The sequence below is a fragment of the Hevea brasiliensis genome, chromosome 11 (assembly GCF_030052815.1).
Source record: "Hevea brasiliensis isolate MT/VB/25A 57/8 chromosome 11, ASM3005281v1, whole genome shotgun sequence".
NCBI lineage: Eukaryota > Viridiplantae > Streptophyta > Magnoliopsida > Malpighiales > Euphorbiaceae > Hevea > Hevea brasiliensis.
In genome coordinates, this window is record NC_079503.1 from 73,898,402 (window position 1) to 73,917,532 (window position 19,131).

Below are 19,131 nucleotides of genomic sequence, written 5' to 3' on the forward strand. Positions count from 1 at the left end.
AAAAAACTTTAATTTTGCTAGGAGAGAGTGGTTGATGATGCCACTTGATTATCTAATTCATCTTACTTATTCCAATGACTAAAAAGTATTAATTATGTAATATTATAAACTTTGTACTTTGGAACTCTTTATCATTGCTTTGATTTGGTTTCACTTTAATTTTATTTTTTTCTCACTATATTATCATAACTTTCTCCGTACACTTACAAATATTTTATTAGAAATAATAATTAAAATTAAAAAATTATAAAATATATAACCTATATTGTAATTAATTATATTACATATTTAATTATATTATTTAGTAATATAAAAAAATTTCATATAGTGAAATGATAATTACATAATATAATTTATTATATTTAAAAATATATACAAAAATTGATTTAATTATAATTATCATTGCTATACAAGTGACTACCACATCTATACCACAATTATCTCATCTTATTACCACCTTCACCTTTTTATCACTATCACTATCACTATCACCATTACCACTACTAAGCCATTACCATTACTACTAATTCACTCTTTATCACTACCTAACAATTACTATTGCCCTACCTTATATTGCCATTATCACTATCTAACCATCATTATATCCGCTGCCACCATCATCATTTAGTTATCACTATCACTATCACTATCACTACCACTACTACTCAATTATTAATTATTATAACTATTACTTATTATTAACATTATAAATAAATTAAATAATAAAAATAAAATTATTATTACGTTATATTGCTTATATTTTTATTTTATAATTAAATATAAAAAATAATAATAATTATTATATTACATATAATTTATATTATATTATATTATATTATATCACACTTTATCAAATATATTTTTAAATTACTGAAATATATATTTATTCACTCGCATAATCGGTGAAATCACTTTTCACAATTTTAAAATAAATTTCATTTATACGAGGGAATATAAAAAGTATTAAAATTTTCAGTGACAAACTATAATAATTGGGAATACAATTTAAAAAAAAAAAAATAAAGAAAAGCTAAGTTAGAAGATGATTTACAAGAGTATTCGATAAGGCGCCGGTGGCGCAAAGGGAACACAGCAGCGTAGACTCTGTATTTAGACAATGATATTATTGATACCGTAGTCCTACCACCACCACCAGCAACGAATGTGACCCTCAAAACCCAAAACCCACCTGCTTTTACGCTTCTCCTGTCACTACCTGTCTCCTTTTTCTTCTTCTTGTTAGCCTTCCCATTTCATCTTACCTTGTCTTCTTTCTAATCTAATCTTTAACACACAATGCTTTAAATCTTTGCCCAAGAAAGAACCCGTTCAATTTCTTGTCTCTAAAACCTCTCTTTCTATCTTCTCTCACTCACTCACACCACTAGATATATTTTTTATATATATATATTGAGAGAGAAAAGAGTTTTGCAAATGGGGGTTGATTTGAGGCAAGTTGTTGCTGGTATACTCACTCTCACAATGTTTGTGATGCTAGGGAACATGATCAAAAGAGACCGCTTTGATTCTGTTGTTGAAGTATGTTTTTTTCTTTTCATTTCAATGCCTATTGCTTGCTTTTTCATTTATGTTTCTAAATAGTTTTTTTACTATTTATGGCTTAGATCTTTAAATCCCTTTTGATTTTTACTAGAGTCTAAGATCTGCAGGTCCTTGTTTCATTTAATTGTGTCATTTAGCTGCTCATACTTCACTTTCTCTTTCTTTATCTCAGAATCCATTTTTTTGTTTAATTTACTTGTACATGGTTGTTTAAGATTATTTAAAATCAAGGTTCTATTAATCTCTATTTTTATCATATTAAGTCAATAATGTTTGTTGATTAGGTACTCTGCTGCTGTATTTGGTCTGTATAGCGCTGATTTGTTTCCTTTTTGTTACTTTTTCTGCAGTTGTCTAGGCTAAACTATGCTATGACTTTTGTCCTTCCTTGTTCAGAATATATATATAAATTTTTTTATTTTATCTTTATCCCCAGAACATAAAATAAGCTTAAGTTTTCTTGTTATTTATTGATGCTTTTGAATTGTAAAGGAAAAACTTCCGGGAGGAGCTGTGGATGCTGAATTTGATAGTGGGAAGGTTACAGAACAAGGCCTTGTAACATTTGCGAAGATGGGTAATGGCCCTTGGATGGAGGATGGCCAACAGCTAAAACCATGCTGGACGGAGTCAACTTTTGGTAGGTTAATGGATTGCCTGATAAATTACATAGAATCTTATTGCTTGATAAATTACATAAAATCTTATGTACTATTTATTTATATTAAAATACACACACAGAGAGAATCTTGTGTGTTATTTATTTATATTAAAACACACACGAGTTCATTGTGTGGTGTTTCCTTCCACTACTTATGGATTGTTATTTACTTGGCTAACAGATCAGATAGAGCAGTCCAAAGGGTTTGTCACTTTCTCCTTAACTAATGGACCAGAATATCATATCTTGCAGGTATCCTAAAATTTAGTTCCTTGTCTACATGCTAGTTAACTGAGGTTGTAGAAAAAGAATCCAAAATTTCTTCATGTGTGCTCTTTTGGCAATGGTAGCTTGAATTTATAAAGATGCATAACAGACAGGATTGTTATATTTCTATATCTTCATTGACTGCTGACCATAAAAAAGGGAAAATAAGTTATTGCAAAATCAATCATTCATTTTGATAAGTAGAATCTGAATCTTGGCGTGTCATAATTTAGTTTGTTGGGTGTATGTTATTTATGTATATGTAATGGAGAAACAATGAAACATTTGCATTTGCATTTGCATTATGGATGGAGTATATAATTCTAGGAGATGGTTTAGCTACATTTCTTTCAGTATGAAGATACACTTTTTCTTCCTGTTTCTTCATAACATATACATTTGATCAGCTATTTACTTTTCTTATATTTTCAGTTCTTTTCATGTGTTTTTCCCCATCAATATTCATTTCTCTTCTTTGGTTATTCATTTTCCAGATTGCTGATGCAGTGGTGGTAGCAAGATATGTAGGTGCAACTCTTGTAATCCCTGACATTAGAGGAAACAAGCCAGGTGATGAGAGGTTAGTGTTTTATGTGACTGCCATGATAAGATGCTTCTATCTCTGCTAGAATAATGTTTGGATGGTCACCTCACTTCACCTATTTTCTTATGGGGGAAAAATTTTATAAACACAGCAAATAAACTTTTCTGAGCTGTTATTTTCTGATGTACAAAAAAAAAAAAAAAAAAAAGAAAAAAAATCTGAGTTGCCTCTTGACACTTCATGCCAAAGATCTTCCAGGTTTATTTTCTAAGCTTGATACAGTATACGGTTCTTCTTTTCAAGGCAAGTCCATTTTGGTCTTGCTGACAATCCCTGAGTCCCATTTTTTTTACCACAATTTCTGACAAGTAACCTGGAATTGAGTAATGCACCAGAGAGTTACACTTTCAGTAGAAATTCGATTGTTATGGTTGGAGTATTAAATTAATACAAGATAATTTTTCTGAATACTAATAGAGTTCATAATTTCCAGGAAGTTTGAAGAAGTATATGATGTAGAGAAATTTGTGAAAAGCCTGGATGGGGTGATCAAAGTGGTCAAGGATCTACCTGATGATATATCAATTCGAGATTTTGCTGTTGTCAAGGTACCTAACCGTGTTACAGAAGATCACATTGCAGAATTAGTTGAACCAATCTTTAGAACAAAGGGCAACATAAGGCTGGCAACTTACTTCCCCTCGGTAAATATGAGAAAGACCACACAAAAAAGTAACACTGATTCAATTTCATGTTTAGCCATGTATGGAACTTTACAGTTGCATTCAGAGGTTAATGAAGCAGTCGACTCCATGATTGAGCGGTTAAGAACCTTGAGCCGCAAGTCTGATGGACGGTTTATAGCTGTGGACTTGAGAGTTGCGATATTGGAGAAGAAGAGTTGCCATGGAAGTGGTGCTGGTGGAGCAAAAACTTGTTATGATGCTAAAGAGATCGCCCTGTTTTTAAGAAAGATTGGATTTGACAAGGATACCACAATCTACTTAACTCAGTCAAGATGGGATGACAGCCTTGATGTTCTGAAGGACATATTTCCAAAAACTTATACAAAGGTGAAACATTTTATTCGTTATTATTATTTTAGTCTACCATTTGTGGCATTTGGTTGAGGGGACTGAAATACTTTTTAGGAATGAGAAAAATTTTCAGGTATATGTTGCTTGGGAATGTAAAATTCCTTCATTTGCTATAATGCTAAATTATCAGTTGTCAAATAAAATGACTTTAAATTCAAAATAATCATTCAAGACATAAACTATGACATGAATTATGACATATTCTTATAGGTATCATTTATTTTGCTGAGCTTTTTGATACACAGGAATATTACTTTGGATATCTGTTTTCTTTGCTCCCCAAATTAATTTGCTTCTTAAGCTTTTCCTCTAAGGTTGAGATACTGTTTAAGATTTTGGTTTATCTAAAATTGGCACACAATATTGCTTGGTATTTCTATAATTTCTATTTAAATTTAATTTTTAGTTATAGTAGATTATTGCATATCCTTCAAGTACTTTGATACACAGAGGAATGACTATTATTGTTCTGTCTCTCTGGAAACTATTGCAGGAAAGCATCATGCCTGAAGAAAAAAAAACAAAGTTCCTCGAATCTGAAGATTCAGAGTTTGAAAAGGTTATTGACTTCTACATATGTTCTCAAAGTGATGTCTTTGTACCAGCCATATCTGGCCTATTCTATGCCAATGTAGCTGGTAAGAGAATAGCTTCCGGTAAGACGCAAGTACTTGTTCCGGCCGATATTCCAGGTTCCTCTTCGTCTGTCACCAATCATTTCTCCCCCTATATTTCAAAGAAGAACCACTTGGCCTATTCATGCTTTTGCTAGTAATGTGTGTAAAAAAAGAGGGATTAAAAGCACAGGACACTTTTATTATTTGAAGTCTTCAATGATAGTCTTTACTTCACCTCAGTCAAGCTTTTCTAGTAATCAGATAGATGAGCACATTATGTTATCTTCAATTTGTGTTTCAAAAAACATGAGTTTCTATTTTTAAGCTGATTTTTGAAGGCCATTCTCTGGTAAAGGTAGCTTTGTGGGCTATATATGTATATATATATACACATGAAAGATTGTGTTTAATGTTTTGTAAGACCCAAGATGAGTTTGTTTTAATGGATTATTTCACATGTGAAATCCACTTCAATAAATGTTCGTTCTGATTCATAGGGTGTTCGATTCCCCCCTCGATTCTTCTTAAGAATCAGAATTGAATCCTTAGATTCTTTGATTTTTAGGAATCAGAATTAGAATCAAAGTTTAATTTCAGTTCAGTTTTAAGTAATTTTGGTATAATTTTGGATCTAGTTTCGGATTTACTTGGATTTCATTTTAGTTTCAATTTTAATTTAAGTCTTTATTCTTGCATTTAAAATTACAATATATTTTTTTTAATTTTAAAAGAATAAAAAAGAAATCCTAAATTTCTAACATAAAAACACCAATGAAAATAATAATATTAAAATAAAAATAATAATAGTATAAAAAAATATATTATATACAAAATATAATCACATATAAAGTCTTTATTAAGTATGTTATATTATTTTTTTTATTAATTATATAGCCTTAACTGAGAAGATACATATATAATTAAAAGTTAAAAATATTATATAATTAAAATGTGATTTATTCACGTAACTAAGGATTAAGGATTATAAGGTAGTTTAATGGGTTTGTTATTGAAATTATTAAAGAAATAGAAAAAAAAAGAAGATAAATGTTATATTGATATTATATAATATATGTAAAAATATATATAAAATCGAATTTTTGAATTGGTTTATTTTTGGTATAGTTCTTGATAAATAATCAAAATTAGATTAAGACAATAAATATAGTTTGATTTGGTACCATTAAATTCTTATAATAGTTTTTTAAAAAAAAGTATCTTGTGGTTTTTTTGTTTTAAAACTTATGATTCATTTTGTAATAAAGTGATATCATGATATTTCACACGATTAAATAATGATGATTTTTTTATCTTTTTGCATTAAAAAAATATTGATGTGGAATAGAAAACTATTAATGTGAAAAAGAAAGCCGCTGATATGGAATATAAAATAATGAGAAATTATAAAAAAGTATATGTGATTTCACTTATTTTTCATTTCAAGGTCTATAATTTACTTTGTAATAAAATAGTGTCATGTGATAATACTTTATTAGCAAACTGCTCCATTTTGTTCGACATCGTCAAATTTCACTGATTGGGGGATTAAAATAATATTTTAAATTATTTTTAATAATAAAAAATTACACATCGCCAAGAAGTTCATACAAGAAAGAGACTTTGTTTACTTTGAGCATGGTAATTCTAATTCTAAAAATGAAGGTATATGTGGAATTTTGAATGAAGACTATGACGTCTGAAATCATTATCAATAGGTTTATGAATCTAGAGTTTGCAACTTCACTTTTGGAATTATTAACGTGGTATAAACTTCCGGTTGAGTTATTGAGTTAGTATGAGTTATTAAGCTAGTATTACTGAGAATTTAAATAGAAATAACAGTACTGCCATTAGAGCAGTTAGATTTAATTGGTGCTTTTAACTAGTTAGTCACCTATTCCTTCCTTCTATGTGATGGTTGAAATCTTTTTTTTTTTTACTTTGAGCACAGCTTCCATCAGCATACTGTCTTGAGGAGTTTGTAGCTGAAACTATTCGCCGAGCTCCTTAGTATTGTTGGACACCATGTTATATTCTTATGACCTTGAGATTTGGACATTAGAAAATACTAGAACTGACAAATTGAGTTTTTCAAAGAGAACATTAATAAACTTTTCCATGGTATTTCAAAAGTGAATGATATTAGATTCTGACTGTTTACGAAGTTAAATAATTTACTTGATTTGCTAACGATATAAAATCTCAAGAAATCACTTATTACTAAATAAACTACAGAACTTGAAGTGAAATAAGTAGAACCGCAGAGTACTTATATAAATATATATTAAGTCAACGGATTTCTCTTTCATGTTAGTAGCATTTTGTTTCACATCAACACCTTTTGAAGGAGAGTGGATTGAAAATCATCGTTTGCTAATAGTGTAAAACCTTAAGATACCATTTTATCATAAAGTGCATCACAGACCCTATAATGAAAATGAGTGAAATTAAAGAATAATTTTTTTATAATTTTTTCTTTCTTTTATAATTTCAACACAATTCTATACAATTTTTTGATTTGGTTCAATAGTCTAATTCTAAAAGTCATATTGCTTCTCTAGAATTTTGTTTCCTTTGTTAGATGATATTTGTAGTTCTGTAATGATTTTTTTTAATTAAATGTTGTTGGTTAGTAACTGAAAACTAAAGTATCATAAGTTATAACTAAAAGTATTATAATTATATAATTGTCAAAAGTTACTAACTAAAAGTATTAATAGGTGACTTTTGAAAAGTTCTCTAATCAAACACTTTAAATCAAAAGTTAATTATTTTAAAGTCAAAAGTTTGCTATAATTATTTTTAAATCAGATTTTAGTGTCAAAAGCTACCTATAATCAACTCAAGACTTGATTTCAATCATTCATGAATCATTCAGAAAAGCACTTAGTTTGGTAGGATGTAATTAAACATAATCAAACAAAATTTTAATAGAAAAATAATTTAAAATTCTATATTTAGGGTTTGGTAAAATAAATTAAAAAAAATTAAATTGCTAATTAAAATTTGAACTTAGAAAGTGGTAATTTGAACCATTAATTTAAAACAATTCTCTATATAATTTTCATTCTAATAATCAATTTTAGAGTTTGAGGGTGAAATTGAAATTTAAATCAATTAATATAAGCCAAATTTATCTCACTAGCAAGAATTTAATTAATTGATTAATTGATAAAATTAGTTAATCAATATAGACACTTAGGTTAAAATATCACTTATGGTTCAATTAATCCATTGATGGTTGGTGCTATTATTGTAGTAAAATTTGCTAATTCCACTTCTACTTATCTCTAATCCTTCTGTTCCAAAACATACTCTTTAGGTGTATTCACATTAGTGTCACTTTCCTGCCAATCTAGATAATGTTTCATCTAATGATACAAGTTCACATAAGGTTTGTTTGGCATTGCTATCGAAACTGTTATTGAGAAAATTACTTTTTTAAATATACTAATTAAAGAGTATTAAAAAATAATTAAAATTTAAATTTGATCAGTTTAGTCATAAGAATACGAAAATAATAAAATCGCTTTTTCCAAACTGTTTTTTTCAACGGTATCTAAAATGATGTTCCAAGTGACTCATCTCTTGCTCCTCCTTCATCGCCTACACCAGTCATGCATTTAATAGAAATAGCAACTCCTCCCATTGCCCATCACAAAGATATTTGTTCATCTCAAAATTTTCATCCTATTTACAATTTTTTGAGTGATCACTGTTTTGTACCTTCTTTTATTTCTTTGTTTTCAGACCGTTGGAAAAGCATTGTCTCATGTAGGATGGCATGGTATTACAATTGAGGAAGTGGCTACCCTTCATGCTAATAGTAATCGGAAGTGATTGCAATTATCTCCGGTTAAATTTGTTGTTAGATGTCGTTAGATCTATATGGTCAAAAGTTGGTCCTTATGGACAAATTAATCACCTCACGGCTCAACTTGTTGCAAGAGGCTATACTTAAAACTTTTTGAGCTTGATTGTAGTAACACATTCCCTCCAGTGGCCAAGATTGCTTCTATTCGACTTTTGATCTCTCTAACAACAATCAATTATTGAACACTTCATCAACTTGATATTAAAAATGTTTTACATGGGTAATTAGCTAAAGAGGTGCATATGGAGTAACTTTCAAGGTCTGTTGTTCAGAAGAGTCTGGCTTAATTAGTTGACCATGTCAATCTCTGCATGGTTTAAAATAGTCTTTGGAAGCATGTTTTGAAAGATTGTCATTGCTGCCTACACCTGTCATACCTCCAACAAAAATATCAACTTCTATTGCCCATCATAGAGGTATTCATTCCTCTCACAATTCTTACCTTATTACAATTTTTGGAGTCATCACCGTTCATCACCTCTCTTTTATGCCTTTGTTTCCAAGCTTTCTAATGTTTCCATATCTAAGGCTGTTGGAGAAGCATTGTCTTATCTAGAATAATGTGATGCTATGATCGAGAACATATTTGCCCTTTATGCTAGAAGTAATTGGGAGTTGGTGCAATTACCACAGGGTAAATCTGTTGTTGAATGTTGTTGGATCTCCACGGTCAAAGTTGATCCTGATGGACAAATTAATAGCCTCAAGCGTTAATTTGTTGCAAAAGGCTACACTCAGATGAAAGTAATACATTTTATAGCGATTACTTTTGTAGGGGCAACAAAAGACTCGCTGTTAGATGGATTGCACCTACAGAAGTAATCGCCTATAGATACCAGAGTGCAGTGGCATGTAAAGCATCATAACAAGTCAAGGCTATAAAAGCAATGCATTTTATATGAAAGGAATATAAAGTAATGTTAATTTTGTTGAATTTTATACCACAAGCATCTACAAAAGTAATGCATTTTATATGAAAGGAATATAAAGGTTCTTGAATTTACAGACACTGTTATGATGCCTTACATGCCACTGGTATCTATAGAGTAAACAAGAAGGAAATAGATAACTATACAGCAGCAGATTTCCAACGACTACGCAGATCAATCATAATGACAGCTTTCGTAAATAGCCAAAGACTATTACTGTTGGATGGATTGATTCTCTCATCTTCAAAGTATGGACCAAGTGGCAGAGGGAAAATCCTGGTAGATTAAAGTAGAATCTACTTGTAAATCCATTCATTTGCACGGCCTCCAGACTCATCCATGTCTATAAAAATGCTCACTGCCTGCAACATTGGTTATAAGAAATGGGTTACCATAATACACCCACACAAAACCCATAACTAACTACTAAACTGTGCAATTTGTTTTTGCCATTTAACTCAATTCATATTATGCATTATTTATTATCATAGAAGAAAAATAAAACTGCAGATAGAAGAAAACAATATCAATATATAAGTGTTCTCCAAGCTGAAGGGTAAATTGCACCAACCGTCCCTCAACTATATGGTTATTTCATTTAAGTCACTTATTTTCAATTTGTTAAAATAAAATCCCTCAACTTTAGATTTGTTTCAGAAAACCCTGCAACATATCTTCAGCTGAAATGGAAAGAGGGTGAATCCTATTCCTATGATTTCTTAATTTCCATGGTGGATGAATGGGCCTCATATGGTGCAGAGGAAAAAAAAATATTTCAACATTTTGATTCTTTCTTTCAGGGTATTTATGCTGCCACAATATATGTTCGTTTTCTGGAGGCAATAGTTTTCCAGTCAAAATAACAAGGTAACTACTCATATATAGGCATGTGTTCATCTCCCAATTCAAGATTTTGGTCATTCCTTTCAGTGTTATAGTTGGAACTCTCCTTATTCATTCGTGAGGACAAGAATGATTTCAAGAAGTGGGGAATGTTATAAATATTAATAAGGGTTGTAATTGCATGGTGAAGTGAGTAGAATAAGTAGATGTAGTTGAGATGAGTTGATAGTTGTTATAGGAGTTGTGATAGTTGTTGAAATAGTTGTTATAGTTGGCAGGAATAGTTAGTTAATAGAAGAGATATTGTATAAATAATTGAAGAGTTGTAACAGAGGACTATCCAAGAATATCAATATTAAAATCAATTTTTCTCTCTATTTCTCTCCTCTCTAAGTTCTAATTCTCCCTATCTTTCTTCTTCTCCTATTTCCCTTCCCCTTTCTCCCTCTATCTCTCCCTAATTTCTGTTCTTCTGTGGAATTGAGAACACTGCTTTGTAACACATTGCTAAACTTGTAATGAATATACTTCATTTTAGTTTTACTTTTCACTTAACTTTATACCCTTTAGACTCCAAGGTTTTCCTCCATAACTCTTTAACTTCTTGTACCCCTACCTAGGTTTTGTCTATTTCCAATATGTCAGTGTCATCTACAAAAATCATTCACTAAGGCATGTCCCCTTTGATATACCTTATGCTTTATCAACTCAACCATGACCTAAGGAAAATGGGAAAAGGATAAGGGCTCAATGTTGATTCAAGATCCAATCCAGTTGTGATTTGTATCAACGTTAATCGTCTAAACGCTAGTTACTGCCTATGTAGCACGGAAACGGAAACGCGGACACGGGGAAATGCGGAAACGGACACTGGGAAACGGCATTTTAAAAAATATAGGAAACGAAAACGTGGAGGAAACGCGTAAATATAAAAAATATAGGGATATATTTATAAATAAATAATATATATATATATATATATATATATATATATATATATATATATTTGAAAGTTTTAGTTATAACAAATTTAAATATTAAAATAAAAAAATAATGAAATTAATTAATTAAATTATTTATATATTTATAATTATAAATAATTGAAATAATAAATATATAGAATAATAAAATTAATATTAAAATGCTGAAAATAAAAGGTTGAGAGTTTTAATACAGTGAAAATTGAAAAAAAAAAAGATTAAAAAAAAAATCAAACAGAAGATTCGGGCAAGGAGCACTGGAGCAGAGCCATGAAGAAGGAGCAGCGCCATCAGGGGCAAGGGAGGCTGATTGGCAGAGCAGCATTGGACGGGGAAGGAAGCAGAGACCAGTCACTCCCATCGCCGGCACGCTGCTGCACCACCAGGTACTCCTCCTCCTTCTCCTCTTCTTCTTCTTCTTCTTCTTCTTCTTCTTCTTCTTCTTCTTTTTTCTTTGCCTTCACCTTTCTTCCCGGAGATGTGACTTTTTTTGTTTTTTTTTTTAAAGAAACGCGTGTCCGGCGAAGGAAACGCGTTTTCGATTTCAAGGAATTACGGAAACGGCCCGAAGACGTTTCGTCGCCGTGTCCTAACGTTTCCGGCAAGGAAACGTTTCCGGAACGGGGAAACGCTCCTGCCTCCCGTTTCCATGCAACCTAGGTTACTGCTTCTTCATACATCTCTTTTAACACCTTTACAAATCAAATATTCCTTTTTGTTCCAAAAGCCATCATTGAAAATCTCTCTGGACTCTATCATATCTCTTACAATGAACTTTCAAGTTTGATTTCTAATAAAAATTTATCATTAAGATTTAAGCCAAGAACATTCCCCATGAAGCATTCACCCTTTAGGAAAACTCAGGAAATTAATGGCAAATGTTGTACTATTAGTTCACCTTCCCTATCCGAGGACGCTCTTTCAACTTTGCTAAGCTGTTTCGAATGTGTGAGACAGCTCCCCAACATTTCAATGTGTTTGCCACATCATCAAGCCTTAGTAGATACTCCTCCTCAGTTAGTGGAAAGGATCTCTAAAAAGAGGGGAAATATAAGTCAACAAGAGAAAGAAATTAAGATTGATTAGAGAAGTATAAAACAAACAGCTTCCAAAACTTTGGCAATTGTGTGATCGTAAGTATCCACAGTTTTTTTTTGGTAATGAAGCTCAATAAATGATATTCAATGTCTTATATGGCATTCATGTTGTTTATGAACATCAAAGAAGAGCCAGAATCTAATTGGTCTAAATACTAATTTATTGCAAAAAATAAAGCATCCCCATTCATTCATTTTCAATGAAATTCCCTCCTCTAATCTCAATCCTCTATGCTGAAAGATAAAGCATGAATCAAAGGATTTAAAATAGTCTCTCTCTTTTATCTTTTATTTGCTCTGATCCACAGATCGAGTTACACAATGGGGTAGTGATGTAGTCAAGGAAATCAAGCATTATTATTATTATTATTATTATTATTATTATTATTATTATTATTATTATTATTATTATTATTATTATTATTTAACTTTTCATCCTAAAATTAAGAATTTTTAGGTTTCTATTTGGAATTATAATTACTATTTGATTAGTATTTTCTTGTTTGAGATTCCAAATCCTAGTACTAGTAAGATTACCTATGTCTTCAAGGTATTTTGGTAGAGTTTATATGATTTTGAAAATTTATTTCTCTAGAGAATATGTTTCTCTATCCTTTGTGTTCTTCTTGCTCTACATCAACCACCTTCTACTTTTATGGATAATGGACAAAGACCTAATTGCTAAAAGAAAACAATGCTTTGACCAAATTTACAATTCTTGCTAATTCTTTTCTTTTCTTCATTAATTCAACATGTGAACTTTTAATATCGTATCATTTTTAGCCTGTGCCCAACTGCAGCCAAACTAAACCAGAAAGTGTCTAGCTAATTCCAGGTCTTAATAAATGTTAAAGCCTATAATTAAGTAAAACCAAATAAAGGTCCAGCTAAGATCCAAACCTAATACTTTTTTAGTTCATGATCTAAGACCTCTAGGTCAAATATCATTGTTAATCACTTTCTCACTTGCCTCTATTTCACTTCTATTCTCTTTAGATCATTGACGTCAAGCTCAAAAAATTGTTAGAAAATAATGATTACTACCTCATACTGCATTTTGAGATAGACATTGATAAATAGTACAGTTTCAGACTTGCTGGCAGATAATGCAGCATCTACCCAATTAATCTCTACTGAATTCTTTTCTTTTTTTTTGCGTATAATTGGCTCCGACTGGTACTAAAACTTGAGAAAGCTCTAGAGACGACTCTATTACCACTGACCTAAAGCTCATACTTGAGAAAACCCTAGAGACGACTCTAGTACCACTGACCTAAAGCTCATTGAATGATGCAATCCCATTTAGTTCTAATAGAACCCGAAGGTAAGCGTGGATATCGGATACTGATCCAACCCAACCTCATTTTCTTAGCTTCACCAGCTAAACCATCTCACTTTACCTCGAAATAAACCTTAACACCTAATGAATTGTGATCTGCCAACAAAGCAAAGAGCATTTAAAAACCTCGTATGTTTAACACTAGCAACAAGAGATAATGTTGTATCATTTGCAAGAAGATGTCACTTGGTGATGAAGACATGGAATTCAAGAAAATTAAAAGTCAAATACTCAAGAAGCTTAGGATTATAGTTCAGTTTTAATTTAGGGTTTATTGGGCAAATTATAGAGTATTTTAACAGTTTTGCTTATATGTCTATTGAAATAAATTAGCTTTCTGCCTGTTCATTATTCAAGTAAGGGGTAATTTTGTTGCTTTGCTGGGTCTTTATTTTTATTTTAGAGTCTTGGTTATTGGTTTAGGATGATAGCATTTCTTTTAGTTTTCTTTATAAGTCCAAATCCTTGTGAGCGCGAGGACTAGTTTTGGTGTCCAATGTCTTAAAGGTTTAAGATTAATTTGAGTTGCAAACACCTAGGTTTGCAGTGTTTATCATTAAGTCTTCAGTCAACAAAGTTTCTAACAATTATGTTTCTTCAAAATGTGAGATGCTCAATTCAACCCTAGGTATGCCTATAGGACCTTGAGTGTGAGGCCCAAGGAAGTTAAGGTGTCAACTGTGAAGTCTTAAACCTTAATTTACACTTCACAAATCTTCTCTTCATTTTCCAATCCCATCCTTTTACAAACCCTAACATTCCACTGAATTTCCAACTCATTCTATCATTCAAATAAATCCCAAATTTAGTGCCAACAACAGATATGCAAACTGTCCTATATCACTTGGACAAGCATTGGGTTCATGTCTATTGCAGAAATGGTTACACTAATTTATTCGTAATGCATCTGCTATATTGAAAGAACCATACCCACATACACATGTTTCTTTGAGTTTCTATAATGTGTCCAACACAAATGCATTGAGTTAAAGTGAAGACTCAGAGCAATAGAGGCAAGAAATAAATCTTAAATCAACAATTCCCTAGCCAAAGGCAACTCATTTTGAATTCAAAAGGAACCACCCCTCTTCACTCTTTCCACCCTATAATTCCATTCCCTTCACCTTCAATCCACATACAAAACACCTCTTCCCATTACATTTTGATGTAGAACTGCTACAAAAAGAACTTGATATTTTTAGAAAAGACAGTTTGGGTTTGTCGAACTCAAGAAAATTTGAAAGATGAGAGGCAGCTCTGATTTTCTTTCAGAAAACAAAGAAAAATTAAGCAAACAAGATAAACTACTAGCCACACATTAGCAGGATCTAGGACTCATTCTTATCAAGAAAGCATAACACTTTCCAAGGTTAGAATTGCATCGCACACGTACAACCCAAAAATAAAAGAATAATCTAATGGAATTTTGTAGATAGAAATAATAGGATTCAAGAGAAAAGAGAATAAAATCTAGAGAAACGAGAGAAATCCAGAGAATAATTAGAAAGAAAGGAAAGAAGCCATAGAAGAAGAAATCAGAGAGAAAAGCTATTCATTCCATATCAGAATCAAGATGAGATTACAATGAAAGAATTACAACTAATATAGCACAATAACCACTCTTGTAAACTAACAACCCAACTAACTCTCCCTAGATACCCGCCCCTACAACAGACTTCTAAACAGCTCCAACGGCAAGCTCACAACAGCTACCTCTTCTCATGCACTTCAAGACTGCAATGCACTGTTTCCACTTATTCACTTATTCTCTCCATATAACACGGCATTGTATCAACAAAATACTCCATTCTGAATGCTTTACAAGCATATGTACTTATATAAGCTCAAAATTAATCCGAAAACTAGGACTCGAGTTCCATGTGAAATTTGGAATTCCTGGAAAAAGACTACTCCTTTGTTTGACACTTTGACTTCTATTTTGACCAGGTTATTATTATAGTACTTAAAACAGATAAAATTACAGAATTCTACTGCTGAATATACACTGTTGAATCCTGCAAAGACTAATCCTCTCATAGTTTGCATCATTTTTAGTAGATTTCCAAACTAAAATAAAAATCCAAGCAAATAATTGATCCCGTGGAAGTACTGAACCAAATGGATTCCCATTAACCAAAGTAAACAATTTAACTTAATGCTCCATTAGTTCCATAGAAAACAATAATAAGTTAATAACAAACTTATCACAGTTCTATCTGTGAACCACAAGTATCTAGCGGACGAATCAGCTTACCTGCTCCATGTACCTCCACATGACATTCAAAGCAAGGAGATTTCTTCCCATGAACTCCTACGTTAAGCATTAAGAAGTAAGATCTAAATTACCTGAGAAATACTGAAAAAATAAAGGGGACCAATAGCATGCAACAACAAAGCAATCAAATGCAAGTAAATATTTAAAAGGCCAAATGACCAGAAAAATTTCCCATCTCCAAATATTTCCATGCATTTTCGATTTTAGCCTTATTTTGAGACATTGGTAACAATTTTAACTGGTTAAATGAAATTGAAAAAAATATATATTCTATTGTTGACTCAAATAACAAAGTCATTTTTCAGTTAATTCTCTTCTTCTTTAATATCAAAAAAATATAATCAAAAGTCATCTTTCAAAATGCATGCTTAAGCATAATTAATAAACATACGGAATGTTTCAAGGAAAAAACAAGTCAACAAAAGCTTATAATAGAATAAAATATATTTATAATTAAACAAATCAACAAGAGCTAATCTTCTATTTTTCTCATTTGACATAACCATAACACTACAAAATATTTTAGATCTGTCAGAAAGGTCACTGATACACAAGTAAACAAGTTAGGTGTGTTTATGTCTCTATCCTTAAAACTAAGCAACAGATATAGAGCAAATAGAAGCCAAGAAACATGGCAATTCATCAATTAATTTTAGTCTCAGGAAGAAAAAAAATTATCAATTATTATGTAGATAATTAGTAATAAATAATAATAATAATAATAATGAATTGAAGAAAACAAAAAGGAAGTGGGTGTTCTTTGAGATGGCAGTAGAAACAAATTGTGATGCTAAATCATAAGAATGAAATTGCCAGTGAGGAGGAAATATCCTGAAATAGGAGCAAAAAGCAATTAACAAGTAAAGTTAAATTAAACCTACATGACTAACTGTGCCGATAAAATGCCTATAAATGCTCATTATCATTATCTACTCTGTTAATCAAGAAATAAGCCTAAAAATGGATCTATGGACTATGTTTCTAATCCTAAGGTGAGAATATTGTAAGCCTTGACTTGTGACTTTTTCTATTTGTCAAAAACCAATGCTTCACATGAAAAATCAAAGAGAATAGAAACTAAATCATGCTTACTATATGAAATTTGCGATATGCAGAAATTACATACTCTGCACAAAGAAAGCATACCTTCTTTATTAATTGAACATCATAAGACCTCCCATACTTGTCCCTAATAAGAGTTGCAAGGTCTATTCCACTAAAAGCGGAATCATCAGTACCGACAATTCTTTCAAGATTTTTTCTTAGCATTTCACTATCAACCTGAAAAAAAAAATTGAAAGGTTAGGTTGGTAGCATTTTTCTGTGTGATTATTCAGCCTTTTAGATCTAAAATTTGAATTGTGTAGCTTCAGCAAAGAGAAAAGGAAAGAAAGAAGAAGAAGAAAGGCAAGCAGTAAAAAAAGAGGTCAAATAACTAACTCTGATAATTAATGGACAGTTAAAAAATCACATAGAAATATGATACCTATATACAGTTATATACACATATATTGCATACAAGTGTGCGTGCACGCTCATGCTTAGATAGAAAAATGTCAACAGGCTTTATGTTGATATCTAGTGAAAAATTCCATTACATAAAGGGCAAGAACAAGAACACCTGAAAAAATACATGATGTTAATTGTAATCAATAATCTACTTATTCACTAAAAGACTTCCTTTGAAATAAATCATATACAAGAAAAAAATTAAATTGAATTCCCACACAATCATAATTCCCTTTTTTTTTTTTTTTAAGTTTAAAGAACTGAATTCTTTCACTTATTATATTTCCAACCATGAGAATTGGCAAAAAAGAAATCAGTTGAATTGAATTCTTGCAAATTTCTAGTTTCCAAACAGGCTGTAAAGGAACTATGTGAGAAACTAATTTTATCACCCAAAAGGGCTCAAATTTCTATTACATATTAGGCAAGAACAACAACACCTGAAAATTCCCATATAAAGCTCTGAGAGGATTACTAAGAGAAACTAACAAAATGCAGAAAAAGTCATATTTCACAATCCTACAAGTGGTGGCAAAGCTTAAAACAAAGAAGGGCATTGAAAATATAATAAAAATGTTAAACACACCCCTCCAGCTTCATCTTTGGGTAAATCCTTGTCACTCTCTTCATTTTCAGACTCATCTGGATCATGGGTATCATCCACTGGAATAGAGAAGATAGGCCTACATTTCCTGGTAGTTAGGCGATAACTAGTGGCAACAGATTGAGAATCAGAGAAAACGAATCCTCCAGAACGAGGAACCTTATTAAATCTTGCTCTGAAGAGATGGCCCTGAACTCCAAGTGGTGGATTACAACGGTGACTTGATATAATACTCGTCATTTCTTGGATTATGCAAATAATTTTGGTTTCAGAATCAGTAGATAGAATTTGGAACAAAAAAATTTGCAGAGAAATTAGAATTCCGTTCCCTTTCCTTTCTTTGAAATGAAAGCAAAATATACCCAGAAAAGAAAACCAATTGGATTTGGATAATTCTTTGCAAAAGGATTTAAGAAGAAAAGAAGAAGAAGAAGAAACTGAGAACTGAGAAGCGTTGATGAGTGAAGTAGTTTTGGAATGTGGATAAAAGATACGTGATTGAATTTACTCTTAAAAATACGGACAAATGCATTATGTAAAAGGAAGAAATTCATAAATAAAATGACAAAATAAAGATTAAGACTTTTAAATTAAATTATTTATAGATCATATTTTTTAAATAAAGTTTTTTTTTCATCATTTTATTTAAAAAATAAAAATTAGTTTGGAGCTAATTTTAATATTTAAAATATGTTCAAAATATATTTTTTACTATTTAAAATATAAAAATATTTATTTATATTTATGAAACTATAGTTTTAATTGTGAGGAAAAAATGATTCTCATCTTATTTACAATATATATTTAGTTTTAAAAGAAAATTTACTTTAAACAAATAAATTGATATACATAAAATTTCATTTAAAAAGAAAAATACAGTTAACTTTTTTAATATTAAAATATATTAATTTTTAAATTTAATAAATAAAAAA

General features: G+C 30.8%; 2 protein-coding genes across 3 annotated transcripts; one reads left to right on the plus strand and one right to left on the minus strand.

Moving 5' to 3' along the window:
* The first annotated feature begins 1,082 nt into the window (after positions 1 to 1,082).
* On the plus strand, positions 1,083 to 5,241 carry LOC110664088 (protein MANNAN SYNTHESIS-RELATED 2). The gene is made up of 6 exons (XM_021823618.2): positions 1,083 to 1,539; positions 2,056 to 2,203; positions 2,406 to 2,476; positions 2,986 to 3,071; positions 3,529 to 4,108; positions 4,626 to 5,241. The coding sequence occupies exons 1-6, from the start codon at positions 1,435 to 1,437 to the stop codon at positions 4,902 to 4,904; spliced, it is 1,269 nt and encodes a 422-aa protein (XP_021679310.2). The 5' UTR covers positions 1,083 to 1,434; the 3' UTR covers positions 4,905 to 5,241.
* Positions 5,242 to 9,500: 4,259 nt separating this feature from the next.
* On the minus strand, positions 9,501 to 18,709 carry LOC110652676 (uncharacterized). Of its 2 annotated transcripts, XM_058130156.1 has the most exons (5): positions 18,182 to 18,704; positions 17,233 to 17,367; positions 16,066 to 16,122; positions 12,274 to 12,408; positions 9,501 to 9,914 (listed from the first exon to the last, which is right to left on the minus strand). In XM_058130156.1, exons 1-5 carry the CDS (start codon positions 18,437 to 18,439, stop codon positions 9,849 to 9,851), a joined length of 651 nt encoding a protein of 216 aa, XP_057986139.1. In that variant the 5' UTR covers positions 18,440 to 18,704; the 3' UTR covers positions 9,501 to 9,848. The 2 variants fall into 2 exon arrangements, with proteins under 2 accessions (XP_057986139.1, XP_057986140.1); XM_058130157.1 differs by lacking the exon at positions 12,274 to 12,408 and having other exon boundaries at positions 18,182 to 18,709.
* Between the last annotated feature and the right edge of the window lie 422 nt (positions 18,710 to 19,131).

Coding starts and splice junctions, on each gene's coding strand:
- LOC110652676 (XM_058130156.1), bottom strand. CDS start 18,439: ATGACGAGTATTATATCAAGTCACCGTTGTAATCCACCACTTGGAGTT. Junction 16,123..17,232: donor ATGTTCAATTAATAAAGAAG/GTATGCTTTCTT, acceptor TGCTTAACGTAG/GAGTTCATGGGAAGAAATCT. Junction 12,409..16,065: donor TGTGGAGGTACATGGAGCAG/GTAAGCTGATTC, acceptor CCCTCTTTTTAG/AGATCCTTTCCACTAACTGA.
- LOC110664088 (XM_021823618.2), top strand. CDS start 1,435: ATGGGGGTTGATTTGAGGCAAGTTGTTGCTGGTATACTCACTCTCACA. Junction 1,540..2,055: donor GCTTTGATTCTGTTGTTGAA/GTATGTTTTTTT, acceptor TGAATTGTAAAG/GAAAAACTTCCGGGAGGAGC. Junction 3,072..3,528: donor AACAAGCCAGGTGATGAGAG/GTTAGTGTTTTA, acceptor CATAATTTCCAG/GAAGTTTGAAGAAGTATATG.